General features: G+C 37.4%; 6 protein-coding genes across 6 annotated transcripts; 2 read left to right on the top strand and 4 right to left on the bottom strand.

The window, feature by feature from the left end:
- Nucleotides 1-1,451: 1,451 nt before the first annotated feature.
- LOC133422711 (hemoglobin subunit beta-2-like) lies at nucleotides 1,452-2,170 on the bottom strand. The gene is made up of 3 exons (XM_061712762.1): nucleotides 2,065-2,170; nucleotides 1,683-1,905; nucleotides 1,452-1,587 (listed from the first exon to the last, which is right to left on the bottom strand). Exons 1-3 carry the CDS (start codon nucleotides 2,154-2,156, stop codon nucleotides 1,459-1,461), a joined length of 444 nt encoding a protein of 147 aa, XP_061568746.1. The 5' UTR covers nucleotides 2,157-2,170; the 3' UTR covers nucleotides 1,452-1,458.
- Nucleotides 2,171-4,124: 1,954 nt separating this feature from the next.
- LOC133422745 (hemoglobin subunit alpha-1-like) lies at nucleotides 4,125-4,736 on the top strand. The gene is made up of 3 exons (XM_061712817.1): nucleotides 4,125-4,219; nucleotides 4,303-4,510; nucleotides 4,608-4,736. Exons 1-3 carry the CDS (start codon nucleotides 4,125-4,127, stop codon nucleotides 4,734-4,736), a joined length of 432 nt encoding a protein of 143 aa, XP_061568801.1.
- Nucleotides 4,737-6,731: 1,995 nt separating this feature from the next.
- LOC133422427 (hemoglobin subunit alpha-A-like) lies at nucleotides 6,732-7,457 on the bottom strand. The gene is made up of 3 exons (XM_061712418.1): nucleotides 7,288-7,457; nucleotides 6,992-7,199; nucleotides 6,732-6,862 (listed from the first exon to the last, which is right to left on the bottom strand). Exons 1-3 carry the CDS (start codon nucleotides 7,380-7,382, stop codon nucleotides 6,734-6,736), a joined length of 432 nt encoding a protein of 143 aa, XP_061568402.1. The 5' UTR covers nucleotides 7,383-7,457; the 3' UTR covers nucleotides 6,732-6,733.
- A 3,069-nt stretch (nucleotides 7,458-10,526) lies between these two features.
- Nucleotides 10,527-11,229, bottom strand: LOC133422728 (hemoglobin subunit beta-2-like). Its single transcript, XM_061712796.1, has 3 exons — nucleotides 11,138-11,229; nucleotides 10,758-10,980; nucleotides 10,527-10,662 (listed from the first exon to the last, which is right to left on the bottom strand). Exons 1-3 carry the CDS (start codon nucleotides 11,227-11,229, stop codon nucleotides 10,534-10,536), a joined length of 444 nt encoding a protein of 147 aa, XP_061568780.1. The 3' UTR covers nucleotides 10,527-10,533.
- Nucleotides 11,230-13,020: 1,791 nt separating this feature from the next.
- LOC133421719 (hemoglobin subunit alpha-A-like) lies at nucleotides 13,021-13,846 on the top strand. The gene is made up of 3 exons (XM_061711453.1): nucleotides 13,021-13,187; nucleotides 13,276-13,483; nucleotides 13,607-13,846. Exons 1-3 carry the CDS (start codon nucleotides 13,093-13,095, stop codon nucleotides 13,733-13,735), a joined length of 432 nt encoding a protein of 143 aa, XP_061567437.1. The 5' UTR covers nucleotides 13,021-13,092; the 3' UTR covers nucleotides 13,736-13,846.
- A 2,073-nt stretch (nucleotides 13,847-15,919) lies between these two features.
- LOC133422744 (hemoglobin subunit alpha-1-like) lies at nucleotides 15,920-16,542 on the bottom strand. The gene is made up of 3 exons (XM_061712816.1): nucleotides 16,448-16,542; nucleotides 16,157-16,364; nucleotides 15,920-16,057 (listed from the first exon to the last, which is right to left on the bottom strand). Exons 1-3 carry the CDS (start codon nucleotides 16,540-16,542, stop codon nucleotides 15,929-15,931), a joined length of 432 nt encoding a protein of 143 aa, XP_061568800.1. The 3' UTR covers nucleotides 15,920-15,928.
- Nucleotides 16,543-17,416: the final 874 nt, after the last annotated feature.

Genomic DNA, 17,416 nt, shown 5'->3' with positions numbered 1-17,416 from the left:
TATACCACCATGTGTTTGACAGCAATATAAAGTCAATGAACACTTTAAATTAAAAACAATTAAAGTTTCTGTTACACACTGTTTCTTACAAAATTAGAATAAAACTTTTTTAACCTCTTCTAATGAAGTTATTTTAAATGAAAAGAGGACTGTTTCTGGCAACACAACTATTCCATCTTCTTGGGCATCAGTGTATATAATGTATTGCGTTTTTTTATCCACCTTCTGCCTCCTTTGTTCATTATTTCACTACAGCTGCTTCGTAAATATCACTTTTGTAAACGCACAGCTCGTATTCACTTATATCCAGTTTGCACTTCATTTATAAAATTATGTATTTTACACCCATGTACAGTCTACAAACACAAACATTTAGTTTTTGTTGTATATTGTTTATTCTGTTTTACTTAATGACACTGCTTCGTGACCCATGCGTGCTGCTTCAACATGCCTTAAATCCCTCGGTCCCCAGTTTTTTTAACTGAATCTAAATTGAATGAAATACTTTGACACTTTCTATGATTGAGCAAAATCATAATGCAAACCACTCAGTGTTTTAAAAAGCCTTCATTTACGGTATTTCATTTAAAATATTTTCATTTATTTAGACCATGAGAAGTTAATGTTAGAAAAAAAACTGCTAGATTTCTATTTTTTACAAACTATATTCAGGAGTACATAACTGTTACATTATATTGTGTTAGGTAGGAGGGAAAAAAAAGTTTTGATTCCCTGTGGAGCACATAAAAAATTAGGTAGTTTCTTATCTTATCTTTCTTATCTTTTTTTTCTAGATATAAGGATAAAACTATTTGTCAGGATCAGTTGTAGAGTTGTGGTTCAAAGGAAAATAAATAAATAGATAATATATTAATCATTTCATGTATCAGAACTTGAAAACAGAAAAAAAAAAACTTTAAACGTTTTGACAAGTTTTTTTCTAACATTAACTTCTCATGGTCTAAATAAATGAAAATCTTTTAAATGAAATACCGTAAATGAAAACTTTAATTGTTTTTAATTTAAATTGTTCATAGACTCTATATGGGTGTCAAACACCCATATAAAGGTATAAATATAGTGTACATTTATGTATTTACCCGCAAAAGTTTTGGTTCTGGTTATAAAAGAATTTAAATGTTTAACCAATCACTTGACTAATAAATAACATTAAGCTATGGGTTTGATTTTGAATGGGTGACAAGTTTATCTATAAATAAAACTTATCTATAAATTTATTTGATCTTTGAGTTTAATTGGCAGTATTTCTTCAAGAATTCAAACTTAGATCAGGTTTGATGAACCACACATTATTTGTCACCACTATGTAATATTAGATATTCTCCACACAAACAGAGTACAAGAGAAGCTGTTGAATGTGCTCACAGTTTTATTAATATTAAATCTTTTGGTGAGGTATACAGAAGGAAAACATGTGACCGTCGTCTGCGGACGTGTTTAGTGGTACTGCTTTCTCAGGGCGGCCACCACCACTGACACGAACTTCTGGAAAGCTGCCTGGACCTCAGGAGTGAAGTCTGTACCCAGCTGACCAGCAATCACGATGGTCAAGCAGTCGGCCAGGAGCTGCAACAACAACAAAGCATAATATGCATTAGAAAACATCAAAATGAAGAACAATATCACAATAGATTGATGTCAATATCAGGCGGTCTGATTACATTGAAATTGTCAGGGTCCACTTGCAGCTTCTCTGAGTGCAGCACGCTGAGTTCTGCATAAATCTGCTTGATGTTGTCCATGTCCTTCAGAGCTCTTTCCAGACCGGAGAGGACAACCTTTCCGTGAGCTGCAACCTTTGGATTTGATGTAATAGCAGCAGCATTGTAGAGGTTTCCAAAGCCACCAAAGTACCTCTGAGTCCAGGGGTAGACAATCAGACACCTGAGGAAACATAAAAAACACAAGTCACTCCATATGTTACAGCAGAATTAAACCATTTTAGCATATTCCACATGTTAGAAATAGAGCAAACTGACAGTAAATCATTGTGACAGAAAAATGAACATGGTAGATCTATCACTGATAAACAATCTATCTTACCTGGAAAGAGCTGCAGGGCCCACGACATCCTTGTCTATCTTGGAGAAGATCTCAGGGATGGTGGCGAGCTCGAATTCTGACCATTTGACCATTTTGGCTTGTAGATGTGTTCTGCTTGTCCTGCGTTGTTCTGCAAGTCCTCAACATGCGTCTTTTAAAGAACCAGTTTCACCCCACCCACAGTTATCAGATGGGGGGAGTTTGACAGAGGGTTGCAGGAAGTCTTGATTTATGGATGTATGCCAACGGCGTTGCTCAAATGAAACATTGCGACGTCTAGAATTCAAATGTTTTGGCCACGTTGAGAAAGATTTAACATATTTCTGAATGTCATGGATGGAGGCAACTGACTCATTGAAATAAGAAGTGATTAAAAATGTGTTCAAACCATGGCTCATTTTGGAAAAGTTTTTTATTTTATTTATTACTATTATTTTTTTTTCTATTTGTTATTTATTTATCTTTAGATATCGTTGACACTACTATTATTTTATTCACAGTGCAGTATCCTTATCAAGATCCTTATTTTGCACCAATACACAAAACTTTGAATGAGAGTCATTATCTTATAGCTCCAGTGAAACTTTAGACAGATAAAGATGAAATAACATGGAGTCGTATTTAACTATAAGTGTAATGATGTAAAATATAGATCAAATTATTGTCTCAGTTCTTTTCTCTTAAAATGAGATTACCAATAAAAGTACAATACTAAAGGGTGAAATAGATAAACTCAAGTTTTCAATGTTTTTAGTTTGAAATGATTTAAATATATAAACCAATTTCAAGGATGATCTTAATTTAAATAACCCCCATAAAGCTTCAAATTTAAATATACCTTTCTGTGGGCCACTACTGGCGTGCCCATAATGAATGAAACAAGGAATAACCAGACTATTACGAATAATATTTCTCAAGTAGATGGAGTCTAATCACTATTTTTAACTGGTGTGTTTTGAGACGTTTCATAAACGGAAAGTGACTGCAAGACAATAATCTCTTTGTTAATGGTGCTTTGAAAACGCAGAGGTCCTGTTTAGCAAATTATATAAATATAAACCAATTTCAAGGATGATCTTAACTTAAATAAACCCCATAAACCTTCAAATTTAATTATACCTTTCTGTGGGTTATGTGTGAGCCGTTCCAGGTTTTTTCCCCTCATCTTTCATTCTTTCATTCTTTCATTCTTTCATTCTTTCATTCATTCATTCATTCATTCATTCTCAGCTGTCATCTTGAAACATAAATCTTAAAGTTATTTGTGATCTGCTTTCTTGAATGGGTATTCATGTACTATAAACAATGAATTTCTTTATTTTATTCTTTAGTCTCAAGAATATTTCATGCTGGATGTTTGTTAACTTCTTTATCTTAGATTTCATATTCTCTCACACTATTTCATGAAACAGGTTGAATTAAGAGGGTTTGGACTTTGCCTATCTTTGGGTTTGTAGGTTTCTGTTGGCTGCTGTTTGAAAGACATTGAGGGTGGAGGTGGGGCTGGAAGCGGCTCTCGGTATTTTAACTGTTTTAGTTGAATTACTTTTTGAATGCTATTGTTTTAAGAACTTTTTGAGAAATGCAGGGGGCATTTTTTTCTCCCCTGCATGCCAGCAAAGAAAAAATGTATTCAGTCACTGACTCTGTAGCAGTTAAGAAGTACGCTTCTGATTGTCGATGACAAAAATGATCTGCTTTTCAAGCTTCCAATTTCAAATGACTCCTCCAAACCCTTTTACAAGTATTTTTCTGTTTAAATGTATGTTTTTGTCTGCTTCTCTGCAATTAGTCATGTTAGTGTAAGTTTCCATCTGAGGTGCATTGTAATGTTCATTTAACTTGTGTCATCGTTCAACAGAGCTGTCCTTCAGTCATTGTAAAGAAAACCGTTTTTTCTTTATCTCATGCCAGATGGATATCAAGTTGACCTGAGGTGGATGCCTGATACACCTCCAAATGCTCGTATCTCGTAGTGGGTCGGGTGTGTCTCTGACGTGTTTCCGTTATAAAAAGCCTACTATGATCTGTGCAGCATTCAAAGCGCATCAACAGGCAACATGAGTCTCACCGCTAAGGACAAGGACACAGTCAAGGCCTTCTGGGCTAACATTTCTGGGATGGCGGACGACATCGGGACCAGTGCTCTGTCCAGGTAAATATAACCCGAGTCTCCCAAAAAACATTTTTCTGGTACTTTTTTATATATTTTCCAGTATTGATTTGTGTTTTTCTCAGGATGCTGGTGGTCTACCCGCAGACCAAGACTTACTTCTCTCACTGGAAGGACCTGAGCCCCGGCTCTGCTAATGTGAAGAAGCACGGAAAGACCGTGATGGGTGGAGTTGCTGATGCCGTGGCCAAAATCGATGATCTGGCATCAGGACTTCTCAGCCTAAGTGGGCTGCACGCCTTCACTCTACGAGTGGATCCTGCTAACTTCAAGGTATTGATAATTATTTGCTTGTGAGTTGTTTAATTGTTTTTTTTATGTTTCATTGGATTTACGCCAGACTAAATATCCTCATTCTTTTTGTTTGCAGATTCTTTCTCACTGTCTCCTTGTGGTCATCTCCATGATGTTTCCTGAGGACTTCACCCCTGAGGTCCACATGGCTATGGACAAGTTCCTGGCTGCCCTGGCCCGCGCCCTCTCTGAGAAATACAGATGAAATGTCTGCAGACGATATACATAATAATTGACTTATAAAAACTCTGTCTCAATTTAAATTAAAGATGAGTTGCAATGAAACGCGGTTATTGATGGGATGTTTATTCTTTTTTAAATTTCTCTGCATGGGTGCAATGCATAAGCTTATAACCTAGTATAATGATTTACCTTATCTTTCTTTTTTCCTAATATCTCTACATTTTACCTGTCAATAACAGATTTGTGTAATAGGATTATTTTGCCAATTCTATTGTTCGATTGTCATGTAGCCAGATATCTGTCCTTAACCAGTGAGTCTTTGAACATGACATCCTCCCTTGAAGACAAGTTGCCTCTGCAGGAATATCACTGTCATTGTAATTGCTATTTTTCAAACCTTTATATGAGCTTGCATCAATTTAGATATTCTTTCAAGACTCTTGTATTCATGAAATTGACCTTCTGTGTAATCAGCTGTGAACATTTATTTTAGAATCTGAGCTGCACACTTTTAAATGAAGTCTTTTCTTGTTGCTGAGCTTTCAGATAGACCCTCTTGTTACATTAGATTATGAATTTAAATTTGTAGGCAAATAGCCTTTACTCCACCACAAGGAGGGCGTGAATAATCTATTTTATTAGATTTTACTCAAGGATGTATTTTTGCTAACTGCAATTAGAAAGAGGTTTTCTTTTATTTTCAAATAAATGTTTAATGTTGCTTCAGAAAGTAGGTATGCAATACAACATTTCTCAACTTTATGGGAAAGAAAACATCTGCTTTTCAAATCCTGCACAGAGGGACAACACAAACCGTTGATTTTCACTGTTTTGTTTAATTAAAGCTTATATGATTAAAGAAACAGAGCATTTGACCATCCTCTTCTGAGGTGTTTAGTGGTACTGCTTTCTCAATGCGGCCACCACCAGGAACTCCTGGAAAGCTGCATGGACCTCAGGAGGGAAATCAACTGACCAGCAAGCACAATGGTCAGGCAGTTGGTCAGGAGCTGTACCAAAACAAAAACAAACAAACAAAAAACATCAATCAAGCAGCAACAAGAGCAACAATATCATAATATCTGGATGTAAGTTTATCTTCTTACATTGTAATCGTCAGTGTCTGCAGCTTCATCTTGCTCTCTTTACATCTCAGACTGACAGATCACCCCGTGCAACTAAATGGCAGCTCTTAGCTCGTAGCCACACGTGAAGTAATTTGTATTGATGACATTAACATTGAAAGGACATGCAGTCCTCCAGGGAACATTTGCTGGCCAAAATGTTACTGTTTCTTAATGTCTGCAGTTTTATATCCATTGTTATTCACAATGTTTTGCAAAACTGTTATGGGACACATGGGCTGGTGCTTCATTACATGTCAAACTAAATGTACTTCGGCTCACAACTTAAAATAGAAAATATGAAGATGAACAAAAATTCTCATCAATTAATTAAATGGTGTGGTATGGGTTGCAATAAATGCAGTAGAGGGCGCTCATGACACCAGGGTGCCAGTCATTGGATATCATGCCGTGACCTTCTCTGTGCTAGACTGATATGGAGCAAACTTTGGCTCATGTTCTTATTCAAGTCAGGAGACACATTTTCAGCAGTTCAAGCCTGAAATGGTCAACTGGTTGGAAATTTCAGTTTATTTGTCTTCTTCACATATCATTTTATTTAAGCTTATGTTAGTCATATCTTTTTTACCCTCGTTTTAAGTTAAGATGCATTCATTTACATATTTCTATTTTTTCCTCATTGTCTTGCTTTTTTATTGCCTATTTGCTTTTATTTGCTTATTATTATTATTATTATTATTATTATTATTATTATTATTATTATTATTATAAAAAGACATGTCAGGTGTATGGTAAGGGAATGAAGACCAATGGTGAAAGACACACATTTCAGTAATTTTTGTATTTATTCACCCAGCACGTAAGCTCACAGGTAGGGCTTACACTGCTTTTTCATGACATGCATAAATCCAGCCATGGCACTGCTTTGCTGCTTTTAGCGGTATTTCTCAGCCAAAGCCAAAGCCAGGTTCATCAGGAACTTGTCAACAGAGACGTGGACGTCTGGAGTGAAGTCTTGGGGGAAGTACAGGGCACACACCAGGATGATGTTGTGGGCCAGGATCTGTTGTGCAAGAAACACAAGATTGTTACATAATAACCAACAATACTCTAAATAATCACAATAGTCTAAATAATTATGAATACATGCAGAAAAAAATTATTTTATAAAGTAATTATTGCTACCCAGTACCTTGAAGTTGGCAGGATCCACTCGGAGCTTGAAAGCATGGAGCTCACTGAGGGAGGACAGACCACCAGTAAGGTTATCAATCTTTCCAATGGCGTCTCCGATTGCTGCCATAATGGTAGCGCCGTGCTTCTTCACTTGAGGAGAGCTAGGACTCAGGTCAGACCAGTGTGAGAAGTAGGTCTTGGTCTGCGGGTATACAACCAGCATTCTGTAAACATAGAAGGGAAAGATAAAACATTATAAAAATATGCATGTTTTTTCACAAAATATAAATATTAAAAAGAAATAAAACCAACCTGCCCAAGGCTTCAGCCCCCAAGTCGGCAGACTTTCCGGACACTTTGCCCCAGAAAGCCTTCACGGTACTCTTGTCCTTTGCAGAGAGACTCATGTTTTCCTGTTCTCCAAAATGTCTTTACTTAATGAAATATTCTTCTGTGATAATTGTGGTGAAAATGAATTTAACTTTCTTTTTTTATATATCCAACCAAGTTGCACCACACCCACTGGCCTATCAAATGTAAACCACACCCCTGTGAAAGAAATTGCTCGAAGTTCCAGAACTAATTCTTGAGATAACTGAAACCACTCCCTGCTGTCCACTTCATTCATGTAAATTCACTATTTTTACTTTAAAAAAAGTTTCTTTATGATTTATATATTTGTTTGACGTCATTGGCGCAAACATGATTTTATCACAGTGGTTAGCATCAGACACAATGATATCAACCTGTAACCACAGGTTTATTAATAGTTAAGCCTAACCTTTTGTTTTTATCCTCAACTTTAACTGTCTTTTTAATATCTTAACCCAAGCAGATTGTATGCACAAGTTTAGCAACCACACCAAATACAAAGGGATGATACTCTATCTGAAATAACACTATAACACAATAACAACTCTATTTAGAAATGAACATCTGAAGACAAGATTTAAGTGTTAAAGATTGAAATGTGAGATTGAGATTTCTCACTCTTTTTTTATGTTATTTATATTTGTCTACAAGTATTTAGCTTGCCCCGGAGGCCACACACCGGACCGGACCGGACCGGACCGGTGAGGAGCCCCGGGCCCGGAGCTCCGGGCGCCGACGGCTCTATTAGTACCGTAATACATTTTTCTTCTGTTTATGATTTCAGATCTTCCAAGCAATGCACCTGAAGCTATTCAACGACACCTTCAGAAGAAATGCACGGTCCTTCCTTGAGCAAACAATAGTGCATAAATGTTATGTATATAACTTATGTTTTATTTTTTTAACAATAAAGTTGCCATTTGTGAAAATTCAGTGTTGTGATTTCTTGTAACATATGAAATGATGAGGAATCTGAGTAACTGTGGTGTACCTGTTTACAATTAAAAAATAAATCTTCCTGTGTGAAGACGAGGGGACTAAAGGCTGATTTATGGTTCTGCGTCAGTGCTTTAAGTGGACAAAAATAAGTTCCGGTACTCCCCTTATTCAACTGATGTCAGGTAAATTAGGCGGTGGGTAACAGCAGATGATTAAGTGATATATTTAAATACTAGGACGTTATCCTGATTTTTAAAAAGAAAATTGTTTTATTGAATTTTCCAAACAAATTATGTGTACACAAGAAAACGCTCACATTCACTGGTAGACAGTACTCCAGTTGTAAAAAAAAATCAGGGGGGATGGAGGATTTGATCATATGGGGACAGATAATTTGTGCTGATTATAAATAATATAATATATTCCAAATAATAGCAGTGACCAAAACAGCTGCAGAAATACTGCAGGAATGACATAGCAGAAGTTAAATGCAGCCTTCTGTAAGCTTTAAATATCCACTGGGCTTACATCAAATACATCAAAACACAACAATTAAAAACACTTTTCTGAACTTATCAATATGACTCTGTCCTTCACAGGATAAGTAACATGGATCACTGCAAAAACTCAAAATCTTAACAAGAATATTTGTCTTATTTCTAGTTAAAACGTCTCATTTTAGTAAAAAAATCTCATTACACTTAAAACAAGACTCATCACTGGAAAAAACAACAATTTTCACCTGTTTCAAGTGGATTTTCACTTAAAATAAGTAGAAAAATCTGCCAGTGGAACAAGATTTTTTTGCTTGTAATAAGAAGATAAATCTTGTTCCACTGGCAGATTTTTCTACTTATTTCAAGTGAAAATGTACTTGAAACAGATGAAAATTGTCAAATAAGTTATTTTTCTGGTGTTATTTTTCTGGTGATGACTCTAAATGTTGAAATAGCAGTAATACCACATTCATTTTTATTTCAGGGGGGATGATTTTGACCGTTTTTATTTCAGGAGGAGGAGGGGGGGGGGGGGGGAGGGGGGATTTTGATTGTATTCCCCAAATCCTTGAATACTTCTCCTCATCTCCACTTTTAAAGAAAGATTAAAATATGTTCTTCTTCGCTTTCATTGTATTGCTTTCTGGCACACTCGACTCGCGGGACCTCCGTAAACTGATTTATGGTTCTGCGTTACACCAACGCAGAGGATAGGGTACGCGGCGACCCGCAGGTACGTTGCGCGCCTCTGCGTACCATACGGCGTAGGCTCTGCGGCGATTTAGCGCGGAACCATAAATCAGGCTTTACGAGTGAACGTCTCACGAGGGGCAGCGTTGCGACGCCACTGTAGCCGAATCACAAGGAGAGAACAGAGTACTGTGAGCTCATGAGAAGTCCCGGTACGCCATAAAAAGTCCCGGTACCCCAGAGGCCAATATTGAGAAGTGGGGGTACTCCGTACCGCTGCGTACCGGCCCACTTAAAGCACTGTTCTGCGTTACACCAACGCAGAGCCTACGGCGTAGGGTACGCGTCGATTTAACGCAGAACCGTAAATTAGGCTTTAAGATCCGTTTACAGCGTGTAACTGAATGAGAGCGTCCAACTATCGAGCTGCGTGACATCGGACGCTCTCTGTCCACACTGAAACCATTAAACTCGCGGCCAGTTAGGACAGTCCAATAGAAAATAAATAAAGCAATGGAATTTATTTTGTCGCAGAAGCTTCTCGCATGGGACACAGTTTGTATTAATAGAACTGGATGGGAGATCGAAAATGGCCGCCCATTCATTTCAATGCAATTTGCTCAGCCAGCGCATACGCTGAAAAAGTTCCTGACTTCTGGGTTTACTTCCGCGTTATGCGGCCCATAGAGCATGCGCAGTTGAGTCACCTCCCATGATGCTTTGGGGCCTCCCATCATGCCCCGGGGCAATGACGCGAATATTAATATAATATGTATTAATATAATATATTAATTAATGTATATTATTACATGTATAGTTTTACATATATTATTAATGTATTAATATAATACAATTACATAATATATATTAATATAATACATCCGTGGAACAGCAGACTCCTCCAGCAGCAGCTGTGCAGCCCTGCCTTATCAAGGCAGGCATGGTGGAGAGGTTGATGGGACACACCTGTGACCCAATCAACCTGAGTGGCTGCCCCTCCACCCTGCCACAGCCTTCCAAGTAAAGAAACATAGCCTGCAATGGTCCTCTGCGGACGTGTTTAGTGGTACTGCTTTCTCAGGGCGGCCACCACCACTGACACGAACTTCTGGAAAGCTGCCTGGACCTCAGGAGTGAAGTCTGTACCCAGCTGACCAGCAATCACGATGGTCAAGCAGTCGGCCAGGAGCTGCAACAACAACAAAGCTCAGTATGCATTAGAAATCATCAAAATGAAGAACAATATCATAATAGATTGATGTCAATATCAGGCGGTCTGATTACATTGAAATTGTCAGGGTCCACTTGCAGCTTCTCTGAGTGCAGCACGCTGAGATCTGCATAAATCTGCTTGATGTTGTCCATGTCCTTCAGAGCTCTTTCCGGACCGGAGAGGACAACCTTTCCGTGAGCTGCAACCTTTGGATTTGATGTAATAGCAGCAGCATTGTAGAGGTTTCCAAAGCCACCAAAGTACCTCTGAGTCCAGGGGTAGACAATCAGACACCTGAGGAAACAAAAAACACAAGTCACTCCATATGTTACAGCAGAATTAAACCATTTTAGCATATTCCACATGTTAGAAATAGAGCAAACTGACAGTAAATCATTGTGACAGAAAAATGAACATGGTAGATCTATCACTGATAAACAATCTATCTTACCTGGAAAGAGCTGCAGGGCCCACGACATCCTTGTCAATATTGGAGAAGATCTCAGGGATGGTGGCGAGCTCGAATTCTGTCCATTTGACCATTTTGGCTTGTAGATGTGTTCTGCTTGTCCTGCGTTGTTCTGCAAGTCCTCAACATGCGTCTTTTAAAGAACCAGTTTCACCCCACCCACAGTTATCAGATGGGGGGAGTTTGACAGAGGGTTGCAGGAAGTCTTGATTTATGGATGTATGCCAACGGCGTTGCTCAAATGAAACATTCCGTCGTGAATTCAAATGTTTTGGCCACGTTGAGAAAGATTTAACATATTTCTGAATGTCATGGATGGAGGAAACTGACTCATTGAAATAAGAAGTGATTAAAAATGTGTTCAAACCATAGCTCAATTTGGAAAAGTTTTTTATTTTATTTATTACTATTATTTTTTTTCTATTTGTTATTTATTTATCTTTAGATACCGTTGACACTACTATTATTTTATTCACAGTGCAGTATCCTTATCAAGATCCTTATTTTGCACCAATACACAAAACTTTGAATGAGAGTCATTATCTTACAGCTCCAGTGAAACTTTAGACAGATAAAGATGAAATAACATGGAGTCGTATTTAACTATAAGTGTAATGATGTAAAATGTATATCAAATTATTGTCTCAGTTCTTCTTAAAATGAGATTACCAATAAAAGTACAATACTAAATGGTGAAATAGATAAACTCAAGTTTTGAATGTTTTTAGTTTGAAATGATATAAATATAAACCAATTTCAAGGATGATCTTAATTTAAATAAACCCCATAAAGCTTCAAATTTAAATATACCTTTCTGTGGGCCACTACTGGCGTGCCCATAATGAACGAAACAAAGGAATAACCAGATAGACCACTATTACGAACAATATTTCTCAAGTAGCTGGAGTCTAATCACTATTTTTAACTGGTGTGTTTTGAGATGTTTCATAAACGGAAAGTGACTGCAAGACACTAATCTGTTTGTTGATGGTGCTTTGAAAACGCAGAGGTCCTGTTTAGCAAAGGGTCATCTGGACGTACAGCAAAGTCATAGGCTATAGGTTTACATGAAACTTATCAAAGTGTAAGCTCAGTGTTGTCACATTAGGGATTTCTCCATAATTTTCACAGCTTTTTTCAGTCCCCTTATTGTTTTTGCACAGCGCTGGGCCACCTTACCTCTTCCAGGGATGGCACTGGTGGAAGACAGGCTGGCAAATTAGCCTCAGTTAGCTCTATTTAGCCTCAAATTAGCTCTATAGGACACAGGATAAATGTTATGGAGTGGGTTATGTTGGGGTTGTTTTACAGTAAAACTCACCTGCTGCCTTTTGTCTTCTATATATAAGACATTTATATTTTTCTTTTTCCACTTACATTTCGATCTTTAGCACTTAAATCTTGTCTTCAGATGTTCATTTCTAAATAGAGTTGTTATTGTGTTAGCGTTATTTCAGATAGAGTATCATCCATTTGTATTTGGTGTGGTTGCTAAACTTGTGCATACAATCTGCTTGGGTTAAGATATTAAAAAGACAGTTAAAGTTGAGGATAAAAACAAAAGGTTAGGCTTAACTATTAATAAACCTGTGATTACAGGTTGATATCATTGTGTCTGATGCTAACCACTGTGATAAAATCCTGTTTGCGCCAATGACGTCAAACAGATATATAAATCATAGAGCAACTTTTTTTAAAGTAAAAATAGTGAATTTACTAGAATGCAGTGGACAGCAGGGAGTGGTTTCAGTTATCTCAAGAATTAGTTCTGGAACTTCTAGCAATTTCTTTCACAGGGGTGTGGTTTACATTTGATAGGCCAGTGGGTGTGGTGCAACTTGGTTGGATATATAAAAAAAGAAAGTTAAATTCATTTTCACACAATTATCACAGCAGAATATTTCATTAAGTAAAGACATTTTGGAGAACAGGAAAACATGAGTCTCTCAGCAAAGGACAAGAGTACCGTGAAGGCTTTCTGGGGCAAAGTGTCCGGAAAGTCTGCCGACTTGGGGGCTGAAGCCTTGGGCAGGTTGGTTTTCTTTCTTTTTAATATTTATATTTTGTGAAAAAACATGCATATTTTTATAATTTTGTATCTTTCCCTTCTATGTTTACAGAATGCTGGTTGTATACCCGCAGACCAAGACCTACTTCTCCCACTGGTCTGACCTGAGTCCTAGCTCTCCTCAAGTGAAGAAGCACGGCGCTACCATTATGGCAGCAATCGGAGACGCCATTGGAAAGATTGATAACCTTACTGGTGGTCTGTCCTCCCTCAGTGAGCTCCATGCTTTCAAGCTCCGAGTGGATCCTGCCAACTTCAAGGTACTGAGTAGCAATAATTACTTTATAAAATAATTTTTTTCTGTATTCATAATTATTTAGACTATTGTGATTATTTAGAGTATTGTTGGTTCTTATAACAATCTTGTGTTTCTTGCACAACAGATCCTGGCCCACAACATCATCCTGGTGTGTGCCCTGTACTTCCCCCAAGACTTCACTCCAGACGTCCACGTCTCTGTTGACAAGTTCCTGATGAACCTGGCTTTGGCTTTGGCTGAGAAATACCGCTAAAAGCAGCAAAGCAGTGCCATGGCTGGATTTATGCACCATGTCATGAAAAACCAGTGTAAGCCCTACCTGTGAGCTTACGTGCTGGGTGAATAAATACAAAAATGACTGAAATGTGTGTCTTTCACCATTGGTCTTCATTCCCTTACCATACACAAGACATGTCTTTTTATAATAATAATAATAATAATAATAATAATAATAATAATAATAATAATAATAATAATAATAATAATAATAATAATAATAAGCAAATAAAAGCAAATAAGCAATAAAAAAGCAAGACAATGAAGAAAAACAGAAATATGTAAATGAATGCATCTTAACTTAAAACGAGGGTAAAAAAGATATGACTAACATAAGCTTAAATAAAATGATATGTGAAGAAGACAAATAAACTGAAATTTCCAACCAGTTGACCATTTCAGGCTTGAACTGCTGAAAATGTGTCCCCTGACTTGAATAAGAACATGAGCCAAAGTTTGCTCCATATCAGTCTAGCACAGAGAAGGTCACAGCAGGATATCCACTGACGGGCACCCTGGTGTTATGAGCGCCCTCTACTGCATTTATTGCAACCCATACCACACCATTTAATTAATTGATGAACATTTTTGTTCATCTTCATATTTTCTATTTTAAGTTGTGAGCCGAAGTACATTTAGTTTGACATGTACTGAAGCACCAGCCCATGTGTCCCATAACAGTTTTTCAAAAAAAAACATTGTGAATGGATATAAAATTGCAGAGATTAAGTAACGGTAACATTTTGGCCAGCAAATGTTCCCTGGAGGACTGCATGTCCTTTCAATGTTAATGTCATCAATACAAATTACTTCACGTGTGGCTACGAGCTAAGAGCTGCCATTTAGTTGCACGGGGTGATCTGTCAGTCTGAGATGTAAAAAGAGCAAGATAACATCACGAAAACCAAAAAGCAGAGAAGCAACTAGAAGTTGTAAAATGAAATGAAACGAGGATTTCATTCTACAATTGGCTTGTGCAAAACAAAAAAAGTGATCCCAACACTACTATTGCTATTAAGGGACTTTGTTGTATCATATTTTTTTTTTAACAATAAGGCTGCATGAAGCTGCAGACACTGACGATTACAATGTAAGAAGATAAACTTACATCCAGATATTATGATATTGTTGCTCTTGTTGCTGCTTGATTGATGTTTTTTGTTTGTTTGTTTTTGTTTTGGTACAGCTCCTGACCAACTGCCTGACCATTGTGCTTGCTGGTCAGTTGATTTCCCTCCTGAGGTCCATGCAGCTTTCCACGAGTTCCTGGTGGTGGCCGCATTGAGAAAGCAGTACCACTAAACACCTCAGAAGAGGATGGTCAAATGTTCTGTTTCTTTAATCATATAAGCTTTAATTAAACAAAACAGTGAAAATCAAGGGTTTGTGTTGTCCCTCTGTGCAGGATTTGAAAAGCAGATGTTTTCTTTCCCATAAAGTTGAGAAATGTTGTATTGCATACATATTTTCTGAAGCTACATTAAACATTTATTTGAAAATAAAAGAAAACCTCTTTCTAATTGCAGTTAGCAAAAATACATCCTTGAGTAAAATCTAATAAAATAGATTATTCACACCCTCATGATGGTGAAGTAAAGGCTATTTGCCTACAAATTTAAATTCATAATCTAATGTAACAAGAGGGTCTATCTGAAAGCTCAGCATCAAGAAAGGACGTCATTTAAAGGTTTGCAGTTCAGTTTCTAAAGTAAATGTTCACAGCTGATTACACAGAATAGTCATTTTCATGAATACAAGAGTCTTGAAAAAAATTCTAAATTGATGCAAGCTCATCAAGGTTTGAAAAATAGCAATTACAATAAGTTTGATATTCCTGCAAAGGCAACTTGTCTTCAAGCGAGGACGTCATGTTCAAAGACTCACTGGTTAAGGACAGATATCTGGCTACATGACAATAGAACAATAGAATTGGCAAAATAATCCTATTACACAAATCTGTTATTGACAGGTAAAATAAAAAAAAAGAAAGATAAAAAGGTAAATCCTTATACTAGGTTATAAGCTTATGCGTTGCACCCATGCAGAGAAATTTAAAAAAAGAATAAACAAGATCCCATCAACAACTGCTATTTCATTGCATCTCATCTTTAATTCAAATTGAGACAGAGTTTCTATAAGTCAATTATTATGTATATCGTCTGCAGACATTTCATCTGTATTTCTCAGAGAGGGCGCGGGCCAGGGCAGCCAGGAACTTGTCCATAGCCATGTGGACCTCAGGGGTGAAGTCCTCAGGAAACATCATGGAGATGACCACAAGGAGACAGTGAGAGAGAATCTGCAAACAAAAAAATTAGGATATTTCATCTGGTGTAAATCCATGAAACATTAAAAAAAAAAACAATTAAACAACTCACAAGCAAATAATTATCAATACCTTGAAGTTAGCAGGATCCACTCGTAGAGTGAAGGCGTGCAGCCCACTTAGGCTGAGAAGTCCTGATGCCAGATCATCGATTTTGGCCACGGCATCAGCAACTCCACCCATCACGGTCTTTCCGTGCTTCTTCACATTAGCAGAGCCGGGGCTCAGGTCCTTCCAGTGAGAGAAGTAAGTCTTGGTCTGCGGGTAGACCACCAGCATCCTGAGAAAAACACAATTCAATAATGGAAAGTATATAAAAAAGTACCAGAAAAAATGTTTTTGGGAGACTCGGGTTATATTTACCTGGATAGAGCACCGGTCCCGATGTCGTCCGCCATCCCAGAAATTTTGGCCCAGAAGGCCTTGACTGTGTCCTTGTCCTTAGCGGTGAGACTCATGTTGTCTGTTGATGCGTTGCTTTGAATGCTGCACAGATCATAGTAGGCTTTTTTATACAGGAAACACGTCAGAGACACACCCGACCCAGTACGAGATACGAGCATTTGGAGGTGTATCAGGCATCCACCTCAGGTCAACTTGATATCCATCTGGCATGAGATAAAGAAAAAACGGTTTTCTTTACAATGACTGAAGGTCAGCTCTGTTGAACGCTGACACAAGTTAAATGAACATTACAATGCACCTCAGATGGAAACTTACATTAACATGACTAATTGCAGAGAAGCAGAAGACAAAAACATACATTTAAACAGAAAAATACTTTTAAAAGGGTTTGGAGGAGTCATTTGAAATTGGAAGCTTGAAAAGCAGATCATTTTTGTCATCGACAATCGGAAGCGTACTTCTGAACTGCTACAGAGTCAGTGACTGAATACATTTTTTCTTTGCTGGCATGGAGGGGAGAAAAAAATGCCCCCTGCATTTCTCAAAAAGTTCTTAAAACAATAGCATTAAAAAAAGTAAGTAAACTAAAACAGTTAAAATGCCGAGAGCCGCTTCCAGCCCCACCTCCACCCTCAGTGTCTTTCAAACAGCAGCCAACAGAAACCTACAAACCCAAAGATAGGCAAAGTCCAAACCCTCCAAATTCAACCTGTTTCATGAAATAGTGTGAGAGAATATGAAATCTAAGATTAAGAACTTAACAAACATCCAGCATGAAATATTCTTGAGACTAAAGAATAAAATAGAGAAATTCAATGTTTATAGTACATGAATACCCATTCAAGAAAGCAGATCACAAATAACGAGATAAAAAGTGGAACGGCTCACACATAACCCACAGAAAGCTATATTTAAATTTGAAGGCTT

This window comes from Cololabis saira, chromosome 21 (assembly GCF_033807715.1).
Source record: "Cololabis saira isolate AMF1-May2022 chromosome 21, fColSai1.1, whole genome shotgun sequence".
In the NCBI taxonomy this organism is placed as follows: domain Eukaryota; kingdom Metazoa; phylum Chordata; class Actinopteri; order Beloniformes; family Belonidae; genus Cololabis; species Cololabis saira.
This window is presented reverse-complemented; position numbering and strand designations above follow the sequence as displayed.

What these genes read in the sequence shown, in the direction of transcription:
- LOC133421719 (XM_061711453.1), top strand. Translation starts at nt 13,093, where the DNA reads ATGAGTCTCTCAGCAAAGGACAAGAGTACCGTGAAGGCTTTCTGGGGC. An exon ending in GGGGCTGAAGCCTTGGGCAG is followed by an intron (nt 13,188 to 13,275) that starts GTTGGTTTTCTT and finishes CTATGTTTACAG; the next exon opens with AATGCTGGTTGTATACCCGC. An exon ending in TGGATCCTGCCAACTTCAAG is followed by an intron (nt 13,484 to 13,606) that starts GTACTGAGTAGC and finishes CTTGCACAACAG; the next exon opens with ATCCTGGCCCACAACATCAT.
- LOC133422744 (XM_061712816.1), bottom strand. Translation starts at nt 16,542, where the DNA reads ATGAGTCTCACCGCTAAGGACAAGGACACAGTCAAGGCCTTCTGGGCC. An exon ending in GGGACCGGTGCTCTATCCAG is followed by an intron (nt 16,365 to 16,447) that starts GTAAATATAACC and finishes TGTTTTTCTCAG; the next exon opens with GATGCTGGTGGTCTACCCGC. An exon ending in TGGATCCTGCTAACTTCAAG is followed by an intron (nt 16,058 to 16,156) that starts GTATTGATAATT and finishes TTTTGTTTGCAG; the next exon opens with ATTCTCTCTCACTGTCTCCT.
- LOC133422745 (XM_061712817.1), top strand. Translation starts at nt 4,125, where the DNA reads ATGAGTCTCACCGCTAAGGACAAGGACACAGTCAAGGCCTTCTGGGCT. An exon ending in GGGACCAGTGCTCTGTCCAG is followed by an intron (nt 4,220 to 4,302) that starts GTAAATATAACC and finishes TGTTTTTCTCAG; the next exon opens with GATGCTGGTGGTCTACCCGC. An exon ending in TGGATCCTGCTAACTTCAAG is followed by an intron (nt 4,511 to 4,607) that starts GTATTGATAATT and finishes TTTTGTTTGCAG; the next exon opens with ATTCTTTCTCACTGTCTCCT.
- LOC133422728 (XM_061712796.1), bottom strand. Translation starts at nt 11,229, where the DNA reads ATGGTCAAATGGACAGAATTCGAGCTCGCCACCATCCCTGAGATCTTC. An exon ending in GGCCCTGCAGCTCTTTCCAG is followed by an intron (nt 10,981 to 11,137) that starts GTAAGATAGATT and finishes TTGTTTCCTCAG; the next exon opens with GTGTCTGATTGTCTACCCCT. An exon ending in TGGACCCTGACAATTTCAAT is followed by an intron (nt 10,663 to 10,757) that starts GTAATCAGACCG and finishes TTGTTGTTGCAG; the next exon opens with CTCCTGGCCGACTGCTTGAC.
- LOC133422711 (XM_061712762.1), bottom strand. Translation starts at nt 2,156, where the DNA reads ATGGTCAAATGGTCAGAATTCGAGCTCGCCACCATCCCTGAGATCTTC. An exon ending in GGCCCTGCAGCTCTTTCCAG is followed by an intron (nt 1,906 to 2,064) that starts GTAAGATAGATT and finishes ATGTTTCCTCAG; the next exon opens with GTGTCTGATTGTCTACCCCT. An exon ending in TGGACCCTGACAATTTCAAT is followed by an intron (nt 1,588 to 1,682) that starts GTAATCAGACCG and finishes TTGTTGTTGCAG; the next exon opens with CTCCTGGCCGACTGCTTGAC.
- LOC133422427 (XM_061712418.1), bottom strand. Translation starts at nt 7,382, where the DNA reads ATGAGTCTCTCTGCAAAGGACAAGAGTACCGTGAAGGCTTTCTGGGGC. An exon ending in GGGGCTGAAGCCTTGGGCAG is followed by an intron (nt 7,200 to 7,287) that starts GTTGGTTTTATT and finishes CTATGTTTACAG; the next exon opens with AATGCTGGTTGTATACCCGC. An exon ending in TGGATCCTGCCAACTTCAAG is followed by an intron (nt 6,863 to 6,991) that starts GTACTGGGTAGC and finishes CTTGCACAACAG; the next exon opens with ATCCTGGCCCACAACATCAT.